Here is a 21,647-nt window from a genome sequence, read left to right as displayed (position 1 = left end):
AAATGGCCTTTTTAAGCCAAAACCGACTCGTATACTTGTCATTAAGTTTGTACTGGTACAATAGGTGGCACAACGCAAAAGGCAAACATCTGCAAGTTCAAGATTCTCTGTCTAATATCAGCATTAAAAATAACAACCTGTTATGAGATTCATGATTAAAAATTGTTCTATTAAAGCAAAGTTACAGCAATAAATGCGAAGAAACCTGTGAGAACAATGAGAACCATTTGAATGTTTATCGTGCAAATCAGAATCAATACTCAACAGAAAGGTCTTCTGTATCTTCCATGGCGTAGCACTTAGAACCAATCTGCAAGATGTGAATTTTCAGCATGCAAACTAAGATCAGCACTGATTTTGCAGACGTGTTTGTGCCTTTACCAAATTTGCATAATTCCTTTAGTGAATTATTTGCTAAAACAAGAGACACCATGTGCACATAAACAACAGGTGGGCACAATTCATTGTTAGTGAATCCACCCCCCCCCCCACACACACACAATGTTGAGTGGGTTCAGAGAAATAAAAAGAGTATTCAGGTTGACTGCTGGAAATGGAAAAAGAGGGAAGAAGAGAGGGATCATCACTGAAAGGGTGGAGGAGGGGTGCAAGAAGACATGAGGAGTTGACTTCCGTTGCATGCTTCTTTGTGTCAGGTGTCTGCAAACACAATTGCTCACATGTGTCTTCATTACTAGTTGAGAAGGTTCTGTTCTGACAGTAGCAGGCCGGCTGTCCACAGGCTTTCCGATTCCTCCAGAACACTTCCGCTGGCTGCTACAGACACGCTAATTAGTTTTGCATTCTTTAATGGCTAAACTGATGACTCTGTCCCCATGCTGGGGGCTTACGACATAAACATACAGGCCTGCTTTCCTGTCATATAATATTGCTGATGCTCGGAAATAACACATTACCATACAACTTATTATCGTAGAATAATGCTTTTACTGTTTAACTTACTATTTTTCAAAAATAGAATGCACTACTAGGTATTCAGTAGTGATAGACCAATATATCAGCCAGGCTGATTAATCGGCCCATATTTTGCAGTTTCAAAATTTTCAGCAGCCAATAACTGTACCCGCTTGGATAAATATTAAATATTGTATAAATATTGTATTGTATAAAATAAGTGTTAAAATTGAGCAGTTCTACCTTATTTGCAATCATTCAATTGTATTGAATATTTTGGCATAGCCCACTGTGCTCTATAGATTTAGAATCTATATATGCCTCTAAAAAAAACATACTGGTTGACCACTAGTATTCGGCAGGTAGTAACATAGTATTCAATTCCAAACATAGCACTGGCCAGAGACAGAACAAAGAGAAATGAGCCAGAAATTAATCTCTGTTCTGCTTTGACATATAGATACAGATCTTGCCTTGGTGCGAAAGAGTGGATAGAGGGCAGCTGAAAGACATGGCGATGCTTCATAGCGAATGCCAGTTACGTGGAAGTTGTAGGGCAGTGAAATGAAATGGCCAGTCAGAGAGGATCAGGCATGGCTCTTGGCTTCTGCTCTGCCAGTGGCACAGCATCGACTGCCAGTCACAGCATGCTTTTTCATTTTTACATACATGAAAATAATAGAGGAGATGTCTCTACAGCAATTTCAGCACTGCCCCATTTGTCCTCACTGTCGATGACTGCTCGTTTTTCTTGCCTGCTTAGCTACAAATGTGCTGTACAAAGTGAGAGAAATATTTTGCAATATATATATATATTTGTATTTAGTGTCTGAGCTTTTGTATTCCTTTATATTTTTGTTGTATTCATCCTATATATTTTGTCCTTTGTGGCAAAATAATTTATTAATTTATTATTAAAGAGGTGTGAATTTTCACAACCTAATGTGTTGTTGTGCCTCCATATTTAGGGCTCTATATTAAGAGCGCTAGCGGTAAGCGCAGCGCAATGCTTTAAGTCATAAGCGCAAAGTCAGTGGGCATGGCCATGAAGTTTTGGTTTTTTTGTGTAATCATGCTCTAAGTCTAGGCGTAAGTGGGTTTGGCACAAATGGGCTGAATTAAGTGCAATTTAATTCTGAGGTTCAATGAATTAGAAGAACAGAAAATAACGTTCTATTGTGCATTAACTGCATCCTTGATGAATCTCAGGCATATTTCTATGACAGTGACACACTCCTTTTATATGCACCGAAAATGTGGTTCTCATCAGAATTTGAAAGTACACTTTGTTAAATTGAAGAGAATGTAAATCATCTACTGACACACAAATCATGGCTAGTATTAACAGTGACTGAATCGGAACACACTTCTACTGGTCAATTTTGATTTTGAAACATTAAATAAATGTATTGAAATACCAAAAAATTTAATCAAAAATATTTTTAATTCAAATTACACTTCAAACAAAACAAAAATATAATGAAAATAACGAAGTGGTAAAAATATCACATCAAATCCAAACATTTTAGTCTCTCCATCTTCCACCAGCCCATTTTGCAGTGATTTAAAAATCAGTCTCAACAACAGGTGGAAAATTACTAGTAGACTACAAATTAAATCATGAATACAATTGTAAATTTAGTGACCTCTAGAAAGTTTAATTGAATTAAAAATGTTTTTGAAAATTGCGATTAGAATTAGCACTCTCACAAAAATTTGATAAGATGTTGCGCACAGTCATAGCACGTAGCACTGCGCTTTGTGCCCTCACGAAAATAGAGTCCTTAGACTTAAATATATTGTGCTCACAAGTTTAATTAAAGCAGCATGATCAAGTCCACAGGTTGCTATCGAATGTTCCAGTTATTGACCCCATTCTGCTTTTACTGACATGTACCATTTCCCATCAGACATCTTTGCATCAATTCAAATGTGTTTTTCTATCAATGATCAGTGCCTTTCAGAGGTTGTATATTCGCTCTGAGATTATGAGACATTTAAGTTTAGGGATGTGATTTGGCCTCAGTTGTATGGTTAATAAAATATGCATTCCAGTTGGCCTTATTAGATCATTTACAACTAAAAACAACTCGCCTTTGGTGCCACTCAATGGAAATCTTACCTGGGAACTTGAGCTCACATGTGCCCTCATACAAAAACACTTCCAGCTTTGGCCACTGGGGGCAGTAGTTTGAGTTTAAGTAAACAAACTAGCTGTGCCCGAAATGGCTCACTTGTTCACTCATTCACTATTTTCTAAATAGTGGATGCCTGTGAGTGGCCTGTATCAGGCAAGGAGTGAATAGAATGAGTGAGTGAATTCGGATAATAACGTGTACACGGAGCATCGGAGAGAGCGCTGGAGATGATGCAGAATCAAATTTGACACATTTGTAGATGTAGGATAATAACAATTATAATGACCACAATAATAATACTTGTTATTCTTATAAAATAGTTTATACAATAAATCTTCATTCTATTTGTCATGTTTAACCCGTTAATATATATTTTCATAATGATTAAAATATTAATACTGCTGAAAACTGCTAACAAGAATAAAAACATGTGTACAAGCGTACATTATTGTATTTATTTTTATTATATTTTTTCAATCTTGACACTCTCCCATCCAAACTCGGCAGCATTTCTGAGCACCGAGAAGAGATGAACATGTGTGCATAGTGCCCTCATGCAACTGTAATACAGTACTAAAGTTACTAATAACATCCACTGATTATTAGACGAATACCTACAGTACATGTGATAACCGAATATCTGAATAATTTCCACTGTGCACATTCTTAACAATAATATCTCCTCTTTGAATTAGTGAAGCAAGAAATCACTTAGCAATTTTATGGCAAAATAAAAAATAACCATATTAAATATTACATCTTTATAAATAAATAATAAATTGTTTAATTTGTCTGAATGATTTTAGATCCCTATATTTTATCATGATATTTTTAATCAAGTTTTGATATGTCATGTAAAACACTACAGCCAGCGTGAAATAAAACATTGCATGAATGAAATGAAGCTGTAAACTGGCATCTCTCGCGCTCCCTCTCTCTCTATCGCTCACTCACTCACACTCTCTCTCCCTGCACGTCAGTCCACCCCACGTTGGATTATGGGCAAGACAGCATCGGCGAGTATACATGGACTGTACACTTGAAATCAGAATGCATTGTGAGAAAGAATGAGTGAACAAATGTAGGGAACGAGATGTAGGGAACGAATTCGGACACTACAAAATGGCTGACACCCAAAATAGTGCACTATATTGTGGATTGGGGGCAATTTCGGACACAGCTCTGGATTTCAGCTGAAGAACTTTCAGCACACTGCCATCAAATTCACAGTGAGATCAGTCTGATTAACGGTGCTGCAAGGGATTTTTTCCTAATCATTTAGAATTTTTTTTGTAATACTATAGTAATGTGATTACATGAGACCAGGTTGAAATTGCAGCAGTGCATTATGCATCATTCACTCAGATTGCTGACAATTTCAGTTTTCCATGCATTCATTTTCATTATATTCCTGCATGTGGGCTGAGACAAATTTGAGTGAAATCGCTCCCAGTAACATGAACTTCTCCATCTTGAACACATAACTTGACTACAATCTAATAGGAGATGGATCACCTATTAGGAAATGGGCAAACCTCTGTCAATGTGAACGTCCTTAAAAGTGACAGAAACATAAACAAAAAATTACTAAGTGCACCTTTCATGGTGAATGTATTGGTCAGCACCAATAAGGATCTCATAGGTGCAAAAAATTTAATATGGAATTGTATCCCACTGGCCCTCATATTAATGACCGTTCATCCCCAACAGCACTAAAAAGATTAGAAAGAAGTGCTGTGCTTCACTGGATCTTAACCAATGCACCAGCTACTCCTGAAGGAATTACATTTCTATAAAACATACCCAGGGATTCTCCAGCTTTTTCATCTCACTAATGGGATTAGGATAATGCAAAGGTATGCATGCTTCCGAGGAACAGTGTGGGAGAAAAAGAGGCTTTAGAAATCACAATCAAGAGCACTGCTTGTTTGTCTGCCCAGTTCTCCTGCATAAACATCTGTGTCTTTTCTCAAACACTACTGTTGTTGCTTAGTTTAAGTACATATGCTTCCTCTTGGATGTGGCAGCAGTGTTTTTGATTCGTGTGTTGTCAGCGTGCTTAAGCGTGCAAGCACTGCGTGTTCTCCTTTGTCAGTCGGCTGAGTGAGGTCTAGTCATATGCTGAGTGTTCTTTTGTGCTTCTCTGCCTCTGTTTAGAACGAGCAGATTGAGAATTCCTTCAGGATGCAGACAATGCTTTGTTTGGCATTTCATTCAAATTAAGTAGCTGTATTCACCACAAGCTACAGATATGAGAGCCGATTCTAGACTATGTGTGCTAGGCTCGAGGCCAACATTTTTTTTTTTTTTTTTTTTTTTTGCTTTCTGGATGTTAATTCTTGGTAGTAAAATTGTGGTAAAAGCTTGAGCACAGTTGCCTTAGTTTTTAAAGCATCTTCTGGCTAAGTACTGTTAAGAAAGCTACTTTTAAAGGAATAATTCACAAAAGAAATTTTTTTTAAATAATTTTCATATTTCCTCACCCTTATGTTGTTCCAAACCCATTCTTTCTTCTGCGGAATATGAAAAGGAGATGCTTTAATGAAAATCCCCCTCCATCTTGCCAATACAATGCAGTGGATAGTGCCTCACTTTAATGCTCATAAAAGTGCTGAAATGTATCATAAAAGTAATCCATGCAACTCATATTCCTGATCACTCTGTCGGGGGTTTATTTTTGCGATAACAATTGGCTGTCTATACATTATGCAGCTTATTACATGGCTACTATCCAAATGAATAAATGAATGGACAAAGTATTGATTTGCATTGAAATTATGTATTCATGTAAAAAGAAAGAAATCGCTGAACAGCTGAAAGCCACCTCCGGTTTGTGTCAGAGTTCTGTTGTTTTTTATTTTGTGAAAATGACTGTCTGACTCCTCATTAGCCAGCTTATTACAAGACTACTTGCCAAATAAATAAATGCATGGACATGAAACATTGATTTGCATTGAAATTATGTCATTATGTGAGAAGAAATAAATTGCTGAACAGCTGAAATCCATCTATGGTTTGCGTCAAAGTTCTGTTGGTGTTTACAGTATTTTGGAATTAATGAATGTCTGACTGCTCATTATGCATCTTACATTCATTTTGAACATGTAAGACAGAATACTACTTTGTGAATCCCTCCATTGAGGCTGATGCCTGAAGTCAGGCTGCAAGTGTCATTTAGCATGCACATTAGACTCTGCCATTAATCTTATGTTGTATGCAGGCTGCAGGTTGAGCATACTATTTGTTTGCCCCAAAACATTACATACATCAAGGATAGGTTACTATGGATTATTGATGTAGTCGTGATGTTTCATTAAGGACTGCATAGGTGAGAATATTTGCTTACGTACAACATGCTGTGCAGAGCATAAAATTCATTTGTTCTTTCCACGAGAGGCATTTGAGTATGCGTATAACGCCTCAGATGAATAAATAGATAAACTTAATTCTGGATAGCTGAAATCAGTAACACTTTACATTAAGGTTCCATTTGTTAGCATTAGTTAACTGCATTAGTTAACATGAACTAACAATGAACAGTACTTTTACAGCACTTATTACTCTTAGATAATGTTAATTTTAACATATACTAATACATTTTTAAAATAAAAAATGTGTTAACATTAGTTAATGCACTAGGAACTAACATCAACTAACAGTGTATAATGTACAATATTCTTCAAAGATTCTCCTTTTGTGTTCCAAGAGCAAAATAATAGCATATAGGTTTGGAACAGCATGAGGGTGAGTAAAACATTACTTTAAGTAATTTTTCAGTGATTTTTCCTTATAGATGGCTAAATTAAATTTGTGCACTATGACCACTGAGTGTTGTCCTCTTTGCTCACCAAAAAAAAAAAAAAAAAAAAAAAACAAGAACAAAAACATCATTATTTAAGTTCCAAACCAAGTATCTCCAGTTAATCAACCTTTTCATAACACTGGGTTCTCTGAAAAAAGACGACAGCTATTTTGACCTTTGAGTGGTATGTCCTGGAATTGAAAGTTAGCTTATAAAACCAATTCATATGAAATAGTTAAAAAAAATTTTTTAAATTTCATCTCTTGTCATCAACTTCCTGAGGAGCATTTGGGAATGATCAAGCCACTTGCACATGCATACAGTATTTAAAGCTTTTTTTTATGTTAAATTACTTTCTCCTATCCCAGCTTAATATGCAGACACAGCTGTTAGTAAGCCATTTGGTTATTTTCCTGAAAATAAATAAATAAATAAGCACTCTGTTTTTTTTTTTGTTTTTTTTTTTTAATAGCAACGATTTACCAAACAATGTATATCAACCAATGGTGTAAGTTTAGGGCAGTGCTATTTGTTTAATTCCGTTTGGGGACATTAGTGATGCAGATATTACACACTTCAGTTTTAAGATCCTTTTACTTTCTTCTTGTCACATTTACCTAATGATTGACTCCAAATTTAATGTGGTTTTGGAGTAGAATGCCATTAGGGAGCGATATGCATGAAGGATGTGTATCACCGAAGTCTAAAATTTAAATCAAGTGTCCTGTACTTGCGCAATGCACATAATTGATTTCAATATATTTTTTATGGATGTTGTGTCTCTTTCTCATTTGTGAGTCACTTTTGATAAAATGTCTGCTAAACGACTAAATGTAAGTGTCTCTTAAAAAATGGTTACTGTCTCTTTAAGAATAGCACATCTCCTCACATTGAACACATGGTAGTTCTGTGCAGTTTTGGAGAGCTGAAGATACAATGGCATGACGTAATACTATCAAGTAGGATATTGTTTTGTTTTGTGACAAAGAAGATATTAAAGATATTTCTTATCATAGACCTAGGCTACACATTGTCCTGGATTTCACTCAGTAGTACCATTTATTGGGACTGCCAAATGTAATAGGATTATTTTATTAAACAATTCTGTAAAATGTTTTTAAGCATAGTTAATGCATTTAGCCTACTTTTATTTGACATTAAAACTGTTTTCCTGTTGTGATATCAAAAACTTGAATTATACTTTTGCTTCTTTTCTTAAGAGGCGATGGAATAACATTACATTATGAAAGGAAATAAAAGCTACGAAGCACATTTCTGCAAATTAAAAAATTGAGAGGCCTATTAATTTAGTTGACTCCAAAATATGATTATGATTAAGAACCTGCCGAAATATGGCATTGTATCTTATGGTTATTAAAAACTTTCAGTGATCTGTTTTTAGGTAGATAGTTGCATGTAAACAAGATATCCTTACGTTTGACAAATTAATTACAGTATGATGCACACAGATGTTATACACACCCCAAAACGGGGTTTAGTCAGAATAAGAAGATGAAATATGAAGAATTAGTTTACTGCATTACCGTTTATGTCTAGCTGGCAGGGCAGAAAAGGGATTTTTGAGAGTACTGGTCTGTTCATTTATAGTGCTTGTCATAATTTTGTGCGGTATTTGTTGTTTAATTTGAAATGCTCCCTCACCTGACTTTTATCAAGCCCGCTTCAGTGGTCGCGTTCACATATAGTGCACGTTCAAGCCATATTTCATTTTGGATGACTGTACGCACTGTTCCGCGAGTCCGCCTATGTACCTCCCATTTTTTGACACTGCTTCCCACTCCGTTTTAAACCAACTAGGTCCTGTCTGGGCGGTATTGAATGCCCACCTCCGACTTTGGAGCTGGCCAATCATAGTGAAGATTTTGGGGTGGCACCTGGGATGGCTAATGGAGCGAACTTTCAGACATTACTTATTTAAAGGTCATTGAAGTACGCATATACATTAAAAAAAAAATTCAATCACTTATACTCTCTACTTTTCAAATAAGCTATATTTTTTGTAATGCAAAAATAGAACAAAAGATTTTAAAACAAAAAGATTAATTAAAAACTAAGAGCTACATCTCTCTCTCTCTCTCTCTCTCTCTCTCTCTCTCTCTCTCTCTCTATACACACTACCGGTCAAAAGTTTTGAAACACTTACTCATTCTTTATTATAATTATTTTTTTTTTTCACATTTTAGAATAATAGTAAAGTCATCAAAACTATGGAATAACATAAATGGAACTATGGGAATTATGTTGTGACTAAATAAATCCAAAATAAATCAAAACTGTGTTATATTTTAGCATCTTCAAAGTAGTCACTCTTTGTCTAGAATTTGCAGACATGAACTCTTGACATTTTCTCAACCAACTTCTTGAGGTATCACCCTGGGATGCTTTTTAAACAGTATTGAAGGAGTTCCCATCTATGTTGGGCACTTATTGGCTGCTTTTCTTTATTTGGTCCAAGTCATCCATTTCAAAAACTTGTTTTTTTTAAATGAAATTTTAGTTTTATAATGAAATAAATTAATATGGTGGCACAATTATATTTTTGTCTGCAAAACTAATTTCAAACAAAAAGTCTAACGTATTTGCTTGATTCTGAATTCAATTTGACATTATTTGCAACACTATTTGCATTAACATTTAATAAAGAATTTCCTTTTTTATTAAAACCATTTACTTAATGTATGGATCAATTTGTCAATTGAGAACATCCCCAAATGTCCCCAAAGGGAGGTTTTGTCAGCTTTAGCTCACTTTTGGTGACAATTTTGACACACAGTAATCTTTTCCTGTTCCTCATTTCTCTCTCTTTCTCTCTCTCTCTCTCTCTCTATCTCTCTCTCTCTCTCTCTCTCTCTCTCTCTCTCTCTCTCTGTCACACACACATACACACACACAAACACTGGACATCTTATGGGTCACAGGATGATGTGTCAGTTTGACAGAAGACTGATAGCTCAGCTGTAAGTCGTTTAAAGCACATGCACTGACAGAATGTCTCAAAGTGGCTTTAAGGATCTGCATGTCCTAGAAGGCTTTTCATGCATCTGATAAAACTACTGGACCCTTTATGACAGTAAGAGCTCACACATTACCAACCGATAATGAGAGATTGTGTGATATTTCTCCTCTAGCGATTATAATTACTATTTAAAATCTAGATCTATTTGAAGAGTAATTTGTAGCTGTGCATTTGGCTGGACCGTTGGGAACAGATCTGCCTTAGCTGCATTATATAGTCCTGATAAATGTAAGGCCGTGGTGTGAGTGTTTCAGTGGATTTAGTGTGTTTTAGAACTAAATTTACCATACACTATCAACAAGCAAATATTATTTTTTATAGTATGTGTATATTAATATACTATTTATTAAAACCAAGTCACATCAAAGTCTTTCAAGTTAATGTGTTTTAGCATTTCTTTAACCCTCAAATGCATGGGTCCAGATGTCTCTGGTCTTCAGCAACCCGGCACTTATATCACAAATAGATCTACAAAATACCCATATAGTGTCAAATTTGAAAGAAAATTAGAAAATAACAGAATATTATTTATTCTGATTTTAATTTTATTTTCAAAGAGATCATGCAACAGATATAGACCAGGATTCATTACTTCCACACTGCAACACATATTCAGCTACACATAGTACAGAAGCTACACATATGTATTTTCCCAGGCATTTTTTGAGTATAAATAGATGCACAACTTACATAATTTCAGTAGTACACTCAAATGACAATAGATATCATACTGTTCATGTGTTACACTTGCTATAGTTTACTTCCATGTTGTTTCAAATGTAAATCAACTGAATCAACTGAAACATCAGCACCACCTTGAGTAAGAAATAGCATGTAAAAAAGTGTGTACGCTTATGGGATACTGATAATTCACCACTGTCACACAGAAAATCAACATGATATAGTAGTAATTTATCTGAATATAGTACTAATTTATCTTGTAGTATACAAAGAAATATTCATTAAACTTTTATAGATATGAAATAATCACAAAAATATGATTTATGGAAGAAAAACGATATTACACATCTCAGGTCTTTAAAGACCCTATACACTTTTGGATATCAAGCAGTTATAATATATATATATATATATATATATATATATATTATGCAATTTTGTAATTTTTTTTTTTTTTTTTTTTTTTTTAACACTATTTAGAAGAGACATTTTGAGGTATACTAAAAAGTTGTTGGCATAACACCAAAAAAATAGGTGAGGTACAGGTGGTGGAATGAGGTTCTGGCTCAGTAAAGACCCGATGTATGCATTTAAGGGTTAAAAACATATTTTGTGTATCTTTATTGTGTTATTACTGTTTTTTTGGCTATTGTTATAAATGTTGTCCTGCAAAAGCAATGCAATAACTATACATTTTGTCAAACTTGAGTATGACCGAAATCGAGTCTTTTCGACAATGATATGTCCTGTGAAAGAAGTATTTGGCTCAACTATGCTCAGATCCAGACAAAACAGAGTGAGCCAATTTTATAATCCACATTTTACTTTACATTCAAAAAACTTTAAAGCTATTTTTCTCAGTTCCAGTGTTGGTGCGTAGTTACTGTGTTTTAGTTTGTTGGGCAGAATAGTCACTTTCTTTTCAGACCATTTTCTTTTAATACATGTTTTTTGTACTGGCGATTATTTTTCTCATTCAAATGTCCCCCTTGCCTCTTTGGAGAAGTGGTCCTGCAGTGTTTAAATATTCTCTCTCAGCACTCATATGTTTGTGTCATTTTTGTGCTGCAGGTTTTGCTGAATGCTGTGATGAGCTCCTGAGTGCCGCATTCTCCTCGGCCAGCTGTCTTGGAAGAGTGAGGACTCTGTTGACAGCAGTGGCACCCAGACAAACAAACACAGACGACCGGCCATGGCTAGTGGTAACTAACCTGCTCTAATTATGACCAATACACACTCTGTTTAGCAGACCAGTCACACCATGCATGCTGGCTCTGTTTCAAAACCTGTTTGAAACTGTTAATACAAAAGATATGTAACCACGTAAGTCACGTGACTTATTTACCTGTCTTCTTGTCCCCGTTCTAACACACACAAATGTCACAATTAAGGAACAATGAATGATAGCACGAAAATATGATAGCACGAGTGACTAAATGTGGGAACAACAGGACAGTACACTGGTACACAGCTAGAGTTACAGTTTTGACAAGAGCAGATATCTAACAATGGTGTGATACAAAGCATAGTAAACAACAGACTGTCAACATTGATTTGTGGATGGGTTTTTAAACAGGCGGAGTGATAGTGGATTGGCAGAGGTAGGTGATCTGCAATGATCGGTAATCATGAGTGATGCTTCGATGATCCAATGGTGAGTGTCTGTGAGCATGATAGGAGGAGACGGGGAGAGAGAGAGAGAGAAAGAGAGAGAGAGCACAACACAACATCAAATGAAAACACAGACACATATACGAGACGTAACACAAACTTTCCACATATTATCGTTAGCCCTAGTTCTTCTGGTGTTTGGGACTACTACTATCTACGTTGAATCTATTAGTTGTCCTTTTTGCTTAATTGTGACTGTTTCTAATCATCCATCAGGGTAGAAACCATATTCAATTTTAAGCAAATGGAAATAAGGCTGTGAGGGATAGACGTATTCTGTTTAATGGGTTGTACAGCCGACAAAACATTCAAGTGGATAATAAACCTAGAAAAAACAAAAAAAACAAAAAAAAAAAACAACAACAACCATATAACCCGTTGAAACTATGGAACCCAAAAAGACTGCATGTCTCTCTCTCACAGCCTTGTGTTCATTCTGACTAAGCTCCATAGGCGTCATTGGCTAGGTTTCCATCCACATAGATTTATGTAAATTCTGCAATATCGCACATAACATACTGGATGGAAATACCAAGATCTAAAAAAAATCTCCAAAATGTGCATAAAAAACTTACAATATACACTCACTTAAGATAATATTTATTTTATTACATTTAATAAATTGTATAGAATGAGCCACAGTGGCTTCAACTTCCATTTTCATTTCTATTTTTCATTTCTTTCCACAGAAGTGACGATTTTTTTCTCTTAAACACATGATATGGAAACGCTGCTACATTCACAAATTGATTTTGCAATATTCTGACTTTTTGGATAAATTAAATATGTACAGTAACTTGGATGGAAACGTAACTATTGACATGTAAATGTGGGTGGTCATGTGTTGATGCATTTATCTCTGTGACGTCAGATAGTTGCAGAAGTTCAGAACAACTAATTTTTGCAGCTCAGGTTTTATAAATTCTCTTTTTTGACTTGGGAGAATTTTTTTTTAGTTCTTCAAGTTACAGTATTTTCATTTTCATAATACATCAATCTCTTTTATCTCAAAAGATCTAGAAAATCTTATTGCTTATGATGTAACCCCTTTCAATGTTGTCTTTACTATTGACAGAGACACTAGTAATTTTGCATGAGGGTTTGAAGGAGTGTGTTCTTTGTGTTTTCTCTGCAGCAGCAGATGGTATTGGCAGTTTGGGAACCGAACAGAGCCACATCAATGTGCCGGTAGCCGATCCCGGCGCCTGGGCCACGGCCATGAACAACCTGGGCATTGTGCCGATGAGCCTAACCGGGCAGCAGCTGGTATCAGGTAAAGCCCTGCGCACTCCCTTCAGTTTACTAATACTGCTGTTCCACCCACAGCTCTCTGTGCTCTTCCTTTTACAGCTGGGGCAATATAAAGCAAATATTAAACCGGTGTTCCTATATTCCCCCTCTGGCAAGCTGCACAGGCTCCAGCCACCCAAGCCAAATGTGTGACCATTAGAAGCAATACTACACATTGGATTTTACATTAAAACACAGCCCAATTATTTGAGCTTTATTCTTCTGCTGAGATATTGGATTGTTGTGGGTCTGAAAAGCTCAAGCCCTGGAGTGATGGTGGCACACACACTGCTCTTTTACCAGAAGCCCTGAGAGCACTCTGTCTTAATCCTTACAGCTGACTGAAACTCAGTAGTAAGGTTTGTCCGAGAGCTGTAACACTCTCTTCTGACTGACCACTGATCATCCTCAGACAGCCAGTAGTCTGTAGTCAGTCAATACAACAGGCCTGATGATTTTTCAAATACCAGCCTTTAATGAGTTGTGTCAAAAAAAAAAATAAATAAAAAATAAAAAAAAACAAACGCAGAGAAGTCACTGGTCAGCAGATTACACCAAAATTAGGGATTGATTTGTATGGCCCGGATCCAAACAAAAGAAACAAAACAAAACAAACCAACAGAACAACAGATTTAGAAGAAAATTCTCAATTTTGTTTTCCTAAAAATAGTAACAAAAAATGCATTTGTACTCAGAGGCTACAACTATTCTGGAAAAAATAGCATCCTTTTTAAAAGACACACAAAATAAATCTCCCTTTTTTTTCTCTCTCACAAACACTTAATGCCCTTTTATAACATAGGCTTCTCCCTTCAAATTCAGATAACCCATTGAAAAGAGCAGTATAGTCAGAAACAACCAATAAGAGAGGGTTAAGGCCCCTTCACACCAAGAATGGATATTTTAACAATAACTATAACCATAAAGTTTTAAAAATCGTTCTAACTCTAAAAGAATAGCAGAGTCCACACCACAACTATAACGATAACATCACTGAGGAACAATATTATTGGGATGACTTTCAGAGCGATTTTCTTTCAGCTGATGAACGATAAAAACATTGACAACCAATCAAAATCCATCCAACTTTAAAGAACTCGAGCCACAACATGCACTCATCATAACATTCAATATAACGCACTCCAGCACTGGAACGCCACTTATTATAACATACGCAAACGAAATGGAAACTCCAGCTCAAGAACCGGCAATGTTTCTTTTGCATTCTTCTTCAGTATTAACGGAGATAAGATAATGAAAAGCTAATGCAAGTTGGTACCAAAAATTACCTCAGGTATCCAGCGCTAATGTCACTGAACAACATGAATGTAGATAATGCAATTCATCTACATTCATTTACTTGACTGTGAACATAACTGCAGCATGCGCATTGAATAAGTAGAACGTTGGTGTGGACGCTAATGTAGTTATCATTCCAGTTATCATTATCATTCTTGGTGTGAACGGGACTTTATGCAGGTAACACAGGTTCTATGAATAAGGTCAAACAGTATGGGTCAGCCTCACTGAGGTTAAGCTGTCAGGAGATGTATAGCAAATTAATCATGCCCCTGCATGCAATTAACCTCTACAAATACAGGTGCAAGCCGGCCGGCACTTTCTCTTTCCCTAAGTGACAACACTATGTGGCATGGTGACCTTATTCATAGAACCTGGGTTACCTGTGTAACCCTCCATTATATTTCACCTCGGTCAACACGCCACAGTATGACCTCACCAGAAAAGTGACCAGATCTGGCATCCATGGTTAAAAGGGCCAGTCTGGTGCAACCAACAGAAAACTTGCTTGCAAAATCCTGACTTTGGCCTGGACCACTGGTAGAAGTGGGAAAGGAGGAATAACTTGAAGCCATCATTCGCCAAAGCGTCCACCCCAAGGTTCCTCTGGGCCCCACCACTGAATACCACAGGGGACAATGTGTGGTTTCCTGTGAGGCAAAAAGCTCCACCTGGGCTTCCCCGAAGCGAGCCCAGTTGGCCTGAACAATGCCTAGGTGAAGCCACTATTCCCTTGGCCTGGGACCTCAGTGACACCCCCCGAGCATGTGGCCATAGGAGACTCTCAAGCCTTTCTGTGTAAAGTTGGTGAGCGCACCCCACCTTGGTGATTGATATGAGACCACCATGGTACTGTCTGAATATATAATCACTTGTTTCTCCCTAAACTGTGGAAGGAAACCTCCAGGAGGTTTATGTGTGCTTTCACCCAAGAGGCTTCCCACTTACCTCGTACTCAGGATTGTGAGGGTTACTTTTGAAATGTATTCCACTACAGATAACAGAATACATGCTGTAAAATTTAATTTGTAACATATTCCGTTAGATTACTCAAGGTCAGTAATGTATTCTAAATACTTTGAATTACTTCTTCAGCACTGGTAGATTTTTTTCACTTGTTTTGACTATAAAAACTCTGCCAGTACAGTAAGACAAAATACACATGTTAAAAATACATTCTTTGAAAAAACGAAATATCTTATGCTGTGTTGTTTATAAAACAAGATAAATCAAACTGATCTCGTTTTAAGGATTTTTAGATCTTTTTACAGGAAAACAATACAAAAATTATTATCAAGAATACGATTTTTGCCTTACTAGAAAAAAAGAAATTATGAGTCAACATGAATTTTCTTAAAAAAAATATGATCATGCCTGGTAACATGTGCATGTAAAATGGCTAGAAATAGCATTTTAGCTTAGCATAAAGCTGACAATTTACACAAGGTTTATTTCTATTTCTTTTGCTCCAAACTTACTTCAGACTTACTTCTCTGTCTGCTCGTATGAATGTAACACATCATAAGAAAGTGATCTCTTCAGTAATCAAAATACTTTTTGAATGTAACTATTCTAATTACCAATTATTTAAATTGTAACTGTAGTGGAATACAGTTACTTATATTTTGTATTTTAAAGATGTAATCCCATTACATGTATTCCATTACTCCCCAACCCTGCTCGTACTGGATTGCCTTGCCAGACAGCTCCCCATCCCATCATTGAGGCATCCATTTCTATGGTTACCCTTGATCACACTGGGCCCAGCGTGATCCCCTCCTTCAGACCTGGATTCGAGAGCCACCACTGTACCATTGGGAGACAATCCAGGTCCCGCAGAACCAGCCGCTGGCCATCCTTTTATGGATCTCATTTAAAATCAAGCCGAGATAGGTCACCACCATGGTGGGAGTGAGACAACTCTTCTCCCTGTTCAGTGTCAGCCCCAGTTTCTGTAGGTGAGCCAACATGACCATTTTGTTGCTCCTGGCCTGCTTTTCTGTGGGGGAACAAATTAACCAATCATTGAGGTAATTGGCTATATGAATACCCTGGTGACAAATTGGAATGAGTGCTGCATCTATGTACTTTGTGAAAGTGCATGGAGCTAGAGACAGACCAAAACGGAGCACCTTGTACTCATATGCTTGCCTTGAAAATAAAAGCAGAGGTACTTCCTGTGACTCTTGTGGATTGGGATGTGGAAGTAAGCATTGCGGAGATCCACTGTAGTGAGACAGTCCTTATAAAGGTGATGATTTTTTTTATTTTTTTTTTTTTTGGAAAGCATACAATAAGGCAGTCGCTTTAGATGATGATTGAACCTCTTGAGATTTAGAATGGAGCGAAGATCCCCATACTTCTTTGGAATTAGGAAATAGGTGGAATAAAACTCTGTCAACTCTAAGAGTAGGAGAGTTACTGCTCCCTTTCCTAAAAGCACTGAGACTTTTGCTGTAGGAGACTGGAATTATATCTCATTTCTTGGGACAATAGGAGCAATTCCTTGAAAACGGGGTGGCTTGGTTCTGAATTGGAGCCTGTATCCAATCTCCAGGGTGCTGAGCACCCACAGACACTTGGTACACTGCCGCCAATGAAGAAGGTGATGAGTGAAGTGTGAGGCCGGAGGCTGACAACCGTCAGCGATGGTTCCTGCCTTCTAAAATTCATGTGTTGGGTGGATCTGCCTGCCATCTCCTACGAAAGGAATGCTGGCCCCCATGACTTGAGCCCATTAATGAGCCATGGGCAATGGTCCTACACAGCCCTGGGTGGGACTGACCTGACGACCTTCGGCCCGTGGACAGCTGGCACCTGACCTGCAGAGCTATTTATCTCCCTTGTCCTGTGTGACTGCTCCAGGGCTGCTTCCGATGATGGCCCAAAAAACTCACTCGGAACCACTGGAGCCGCAAGGACTGCTATGCAGTCTTGGTCTGTTGAATTGGATTGGGATAGCCATACCTATGTGCCTGAACCATACAGGTCATGGACTGCCCCAGAGCCTGGGCATGTCTACTACCCGAAGAGACACCAGGATCTCTTCACTGGAAACAGTGGAGGACAAATCCTGCAGCAAACCCTTTAGATACACTAGCAGGAGCGAGTTGGTGCATGTAAGCCTTGTTGACAAAGCAGAGGCATGATAAGCTTTCCATAGCTGATTGTCAACTGCTCTGCAGTGTCTGTTTGGATGTGTAGCATCCTGACCAGCCCTGGCTATTGCCCCTGCCAGCATAGCAAATGTGGGCCCTACCTGGGGAGCCGTAGGCTTTAGCCCCAGCCAAGTTGCCTAGCTGTGTCCTGGGGATGGTGCTTGAGCTAGGGGCCTTCCAAGAGGACTGTAACTCTGACATAAAATCTGTAAGTACAGGTAGCCCCTCCGCTCTGTGGCATTGAGGGCCCCTGTCGAGCACAGAGGTTACCGGTGTTACAGCTTGGGGAGGCAGCTGTGCATGCTCTGCTGCTCTAGCAATCACAGCTTTGTCTGAAGTATCCAGTGGAATAGGATCAGATGCCTGAGAGGCGCTGTCACCCAGCTCTGAATCCGAGAGATCCTCTGGGTCTGACTGAAGAGGGTCCTCTTCACTTCCTAATATTCCAGAGGCTGCCATTGTCAGCTCATCTGGGTGGCGGTATGGATGTTTCGCTGCAGGCTCTCCGGAGACTGGGAGTCCTTTAGGCCAATGCTGCACCTGCAGAAGACCATGCAAGGTCTCTTGCATTTCTTGCATCTGCCTATGGAGGTGCTCCATATCCCCCCCTGTGTGCTTTCACCTGTTATCCTGATTTTGTGGCTCCTGTTCTGGCTGTTGCACTGCTTGTGCAACAGAGGAACCTCAGAGGAAAAGCTTTCCAGGTAGCTTTCGCCCTCTCGGACAAAGAGGCTCCTTTGGTTGTTTATTTATTTATACCTTCCTTCAATAAATAAATATTACTATTCACGATAGTGTACAATAGCCATATCAAAATGATTATATATGCTAAAACAATGTGCATGTGGAAATATAATTACTTAACCAAACATATAGTATACAGTATATACTTTATATAATTAACATATACTGTATACATATCCAGCTCAGAAAAGCAACAAGCCTATAGTGAGACAACTGCTAAATTAAATAATGTTGGTTGAATACTCACTTGCAAACTGCAATGCAAATTCAAACAGCCGACGCGGTACCATTCACCCTCGCGGGCGTAGACGCTCCATTCAGCATATGAAGAATGAATGAACTTTCACACGCACAAGGGTTCTCTTCACTTCCAATTTCGCTCTTTTTTCACTCCTATAGTTTCTTTCACTGGATATGTTTTAATCCCCAATAACAACGATTTGCAGTTCCAAACAGCTTGTCCTTCAAGAGGCAAAAAAAAAAAAAAAAAAAAAATTGCCAGCCGACTTGCACTTGTATTTGTAGAGGTTGATTGCATGCAGGGGCGTGATTAATTTGCTATACGTCTCCTGACAGCTTAACCTCAGTGAGGTTTTCACACATTTCACGATAAAAAGATATTCAACAAGAAAATATATATATATATATATAGGGTGGGCTTAATTTTAGCCATCAAATTATTTAAACTGTGAAAAGTGGGCACAACATACCTAAGCGGTTGGAGGGGAGTGATTTAAAAATAAGAGATATTTGTGATGACAGAAGAAAAGAAAATCATTTCAGAGGTGGAGAAAGTCATTATATTTTGATTGAAGATTACAAAGACTTTTTAAAATATTTTTTTATAGTGTGCACTTATGAATCATATACAGTAAGACCAGAATGTGTATTAAGTAATGCATTGACTTGAAGTTGTATGCACTGTATGGGAGTATAATTAAAGAAAGACTAATGTTGCAATGGAATATGCACTTTTCGTTGGACTTAATGCATTGTAAGTATTTGTTATAAATAAAAAAATCTGTAAATTAATGAGACATGGCTGTGTTGTGTAGTCTACTGAAAGTTTAAGAGATATGTTAGAGCAGGGGTCAGTAACCTATGGCAGGCGTGCCAGCATTGGCACGCGCAGGGGTAATCACTGGCACGCCAGCAACAGTGAGAGAGGAGTAGATTATTTTTTTAATATCAATTCACACCTGCATTCCAATCTATATCTTGATGTAATCCTTCCTCATGATCACGCAGCATGTTTTCATGAGCTGAATGGGAGACTAAACAAAAAGTTCAAATGTGATGAGTCTGCAGTATACCCAACAGACTCATGCAGCGCTTGCAAGCCATTCGCGCATCACGAGCCAGAAGCACTTCACTTCCAGTTAATCGCGAGAGTAAAAGTGCCCGCTGTACTTTGGTCAGACTGCGCGGATAACATCCTACAATCTGTGTTTCATTTGTTTCTTTTTGCTATCAGAACAACACGTGATGTAATAAGGAAAAGACAAATATTAATCCTTGACATTTCCAACCCATCATACAGGTACATCCTCCTTAAACTATGGTCACACTCAGAATTACATTACACGATAAAAGAGAAAACATAAACCCACATCGTGGGGTTAAAATATCTATTCAAAATATAAATTAAACCTGGAAATAACATTTTAGGATTTTGCAGGTGCGAAGGGTTAAACAGTTGATCGGCTTGTGGTGTGCAAATGGCTTGCACGCACAGCGTGAGTCTCATCACAGTTTAATAGTGTTTAGTCTCCCATTCAGCTGATGAAAACATGTGCGTGATCATGAGGAAGGATTACATCAAGATGTAGATTGGAATGCTGGTGCGAAAAACATCATATAAATAAAATAGCCTGCCCCTCTCTCGCTGTTGCTTGCGTGCTAGTGATTACATGATTACAATGACATAATATAAGACATATATCATGATCAGTAATCAAATAAGAAAAAAATGTGTGACATTAACTGTGTTAACTCATTTTGTACAAAAGGACAGGTTTTCTTTCATTAAAGAACTTTCAAAAGATTTGATTTTTGGGCTTTGTGAAATTCACATGCAGGATTGTGATTATATCATAATCATTGGGTTTTGCACAAATTTTCACTTAAACTGTTATGCTGATAATATCATTTGAAATGAAAAATAAACGATTAAATTAGAAAAATGCAAAATAGAAGCATTTTCACAAGTTGGGGTGGGGGTGTTGGCACAGCCATTGACCAGGAAAATAAAAAAATGGCACTCCATGTCAAAAAGGTTGCCGACCCCTGTGTTAAAGGATGTTTTCTATGTGACAAGTATTTACAAGTATTTATGTGCCGGCTATTGTCTCTTATAATCATATATGTTTATATTTTCTTCTTAACAAGCTGTGGACACAGTGAGTGGATTGCTTGACAACTTTCTACATAAAACTGCCAATTCACCTTTCATGCTTGCTGGCACTTATATCAGTTTTCCAGACAAAATAAAGTTTCTCCTTGGTTTAAAACCCATTATATTTATTATCACACCAGAGAAGCCATGGATTGAGGCAAATTAGTCTCAGATTAAAATGCATGAGCCAGTATTTCAGATCATGATTATTTATGAGAAGTTAGGATGGCACAAGTCATTTGAATTGCATATGGGATTTTTATTTATTTATTTATTTATTTATTGTTATTGGGTGATTTCAGAAATCTTCTATGAATGAATATTAAAGCTATTATCCTGAGCTTCTTGCGTAAAGCCTCTGGTAATATGCCACAGCTGAAAGAGACACTACCCACAATTCACATGAGGATTTGTAAGCCTTTTTCATTTGGTATCCTCTTTCTTTCTGTGTCTCTTTCACACACACATGTAGAACATGTATGCTTTCAGCTATATGCCTCCAGATCATGTATTGTAT

The 21,647-nt window shown here is 37.4% G+C and overlaps 1 protein-coding gene across 1 annotated transcript in view; it reads left to right on the top strand.

The window, feature by feature from the left end:
- LOC127448557 (ecto-NOX disulfide-thiol exchanger 1-like) overlaps window positions 1-21,647 on the top strand; it is a 159,045-nt gene that overhangs the window by 77,449 nt on the left and 59,949 nt on the right. The window contains exons 2-3 of the mRNA XM_051711193.1: window positions 11,645-11,775; window positions 13,380-13,517. Of these exons, the coding sequence (XP_051567153.1) occupies window positions 11,766-11,775; window positions 13,380-13,517 (148 nt within the window). The 5' untranslated portion in view covers window positions 11,645-11,765. The remainder of the gene's footprint in view (window positions 1-11,644; window positions 11,776-13,379; window positions 13,518-21,647) is intronic.

Source organism: Myxocyprinus asiaticus, chromosome 11 (assembly GCF_019703515.2).
Source record: "Myxocyprinus asiaticus isolate MX2 ecotype Aquarium Trade chromosome 11, UBuf_Myxa_2, whole genome shotgun sequence".
NCBI classification, from domain to species: domain Eukaryota; kingdom Metazoa; phylum Chordata; class Actinopteri; order Cypriniformes; family Catostomidae; genus Myxocyprinus; species Myxocyprinus asiaticus.
The sequence above is the reverse complement of the archived record's forward strand: the minus strand, read 5'-3'. Positions and strand labels throughout refer to the sequence as shown.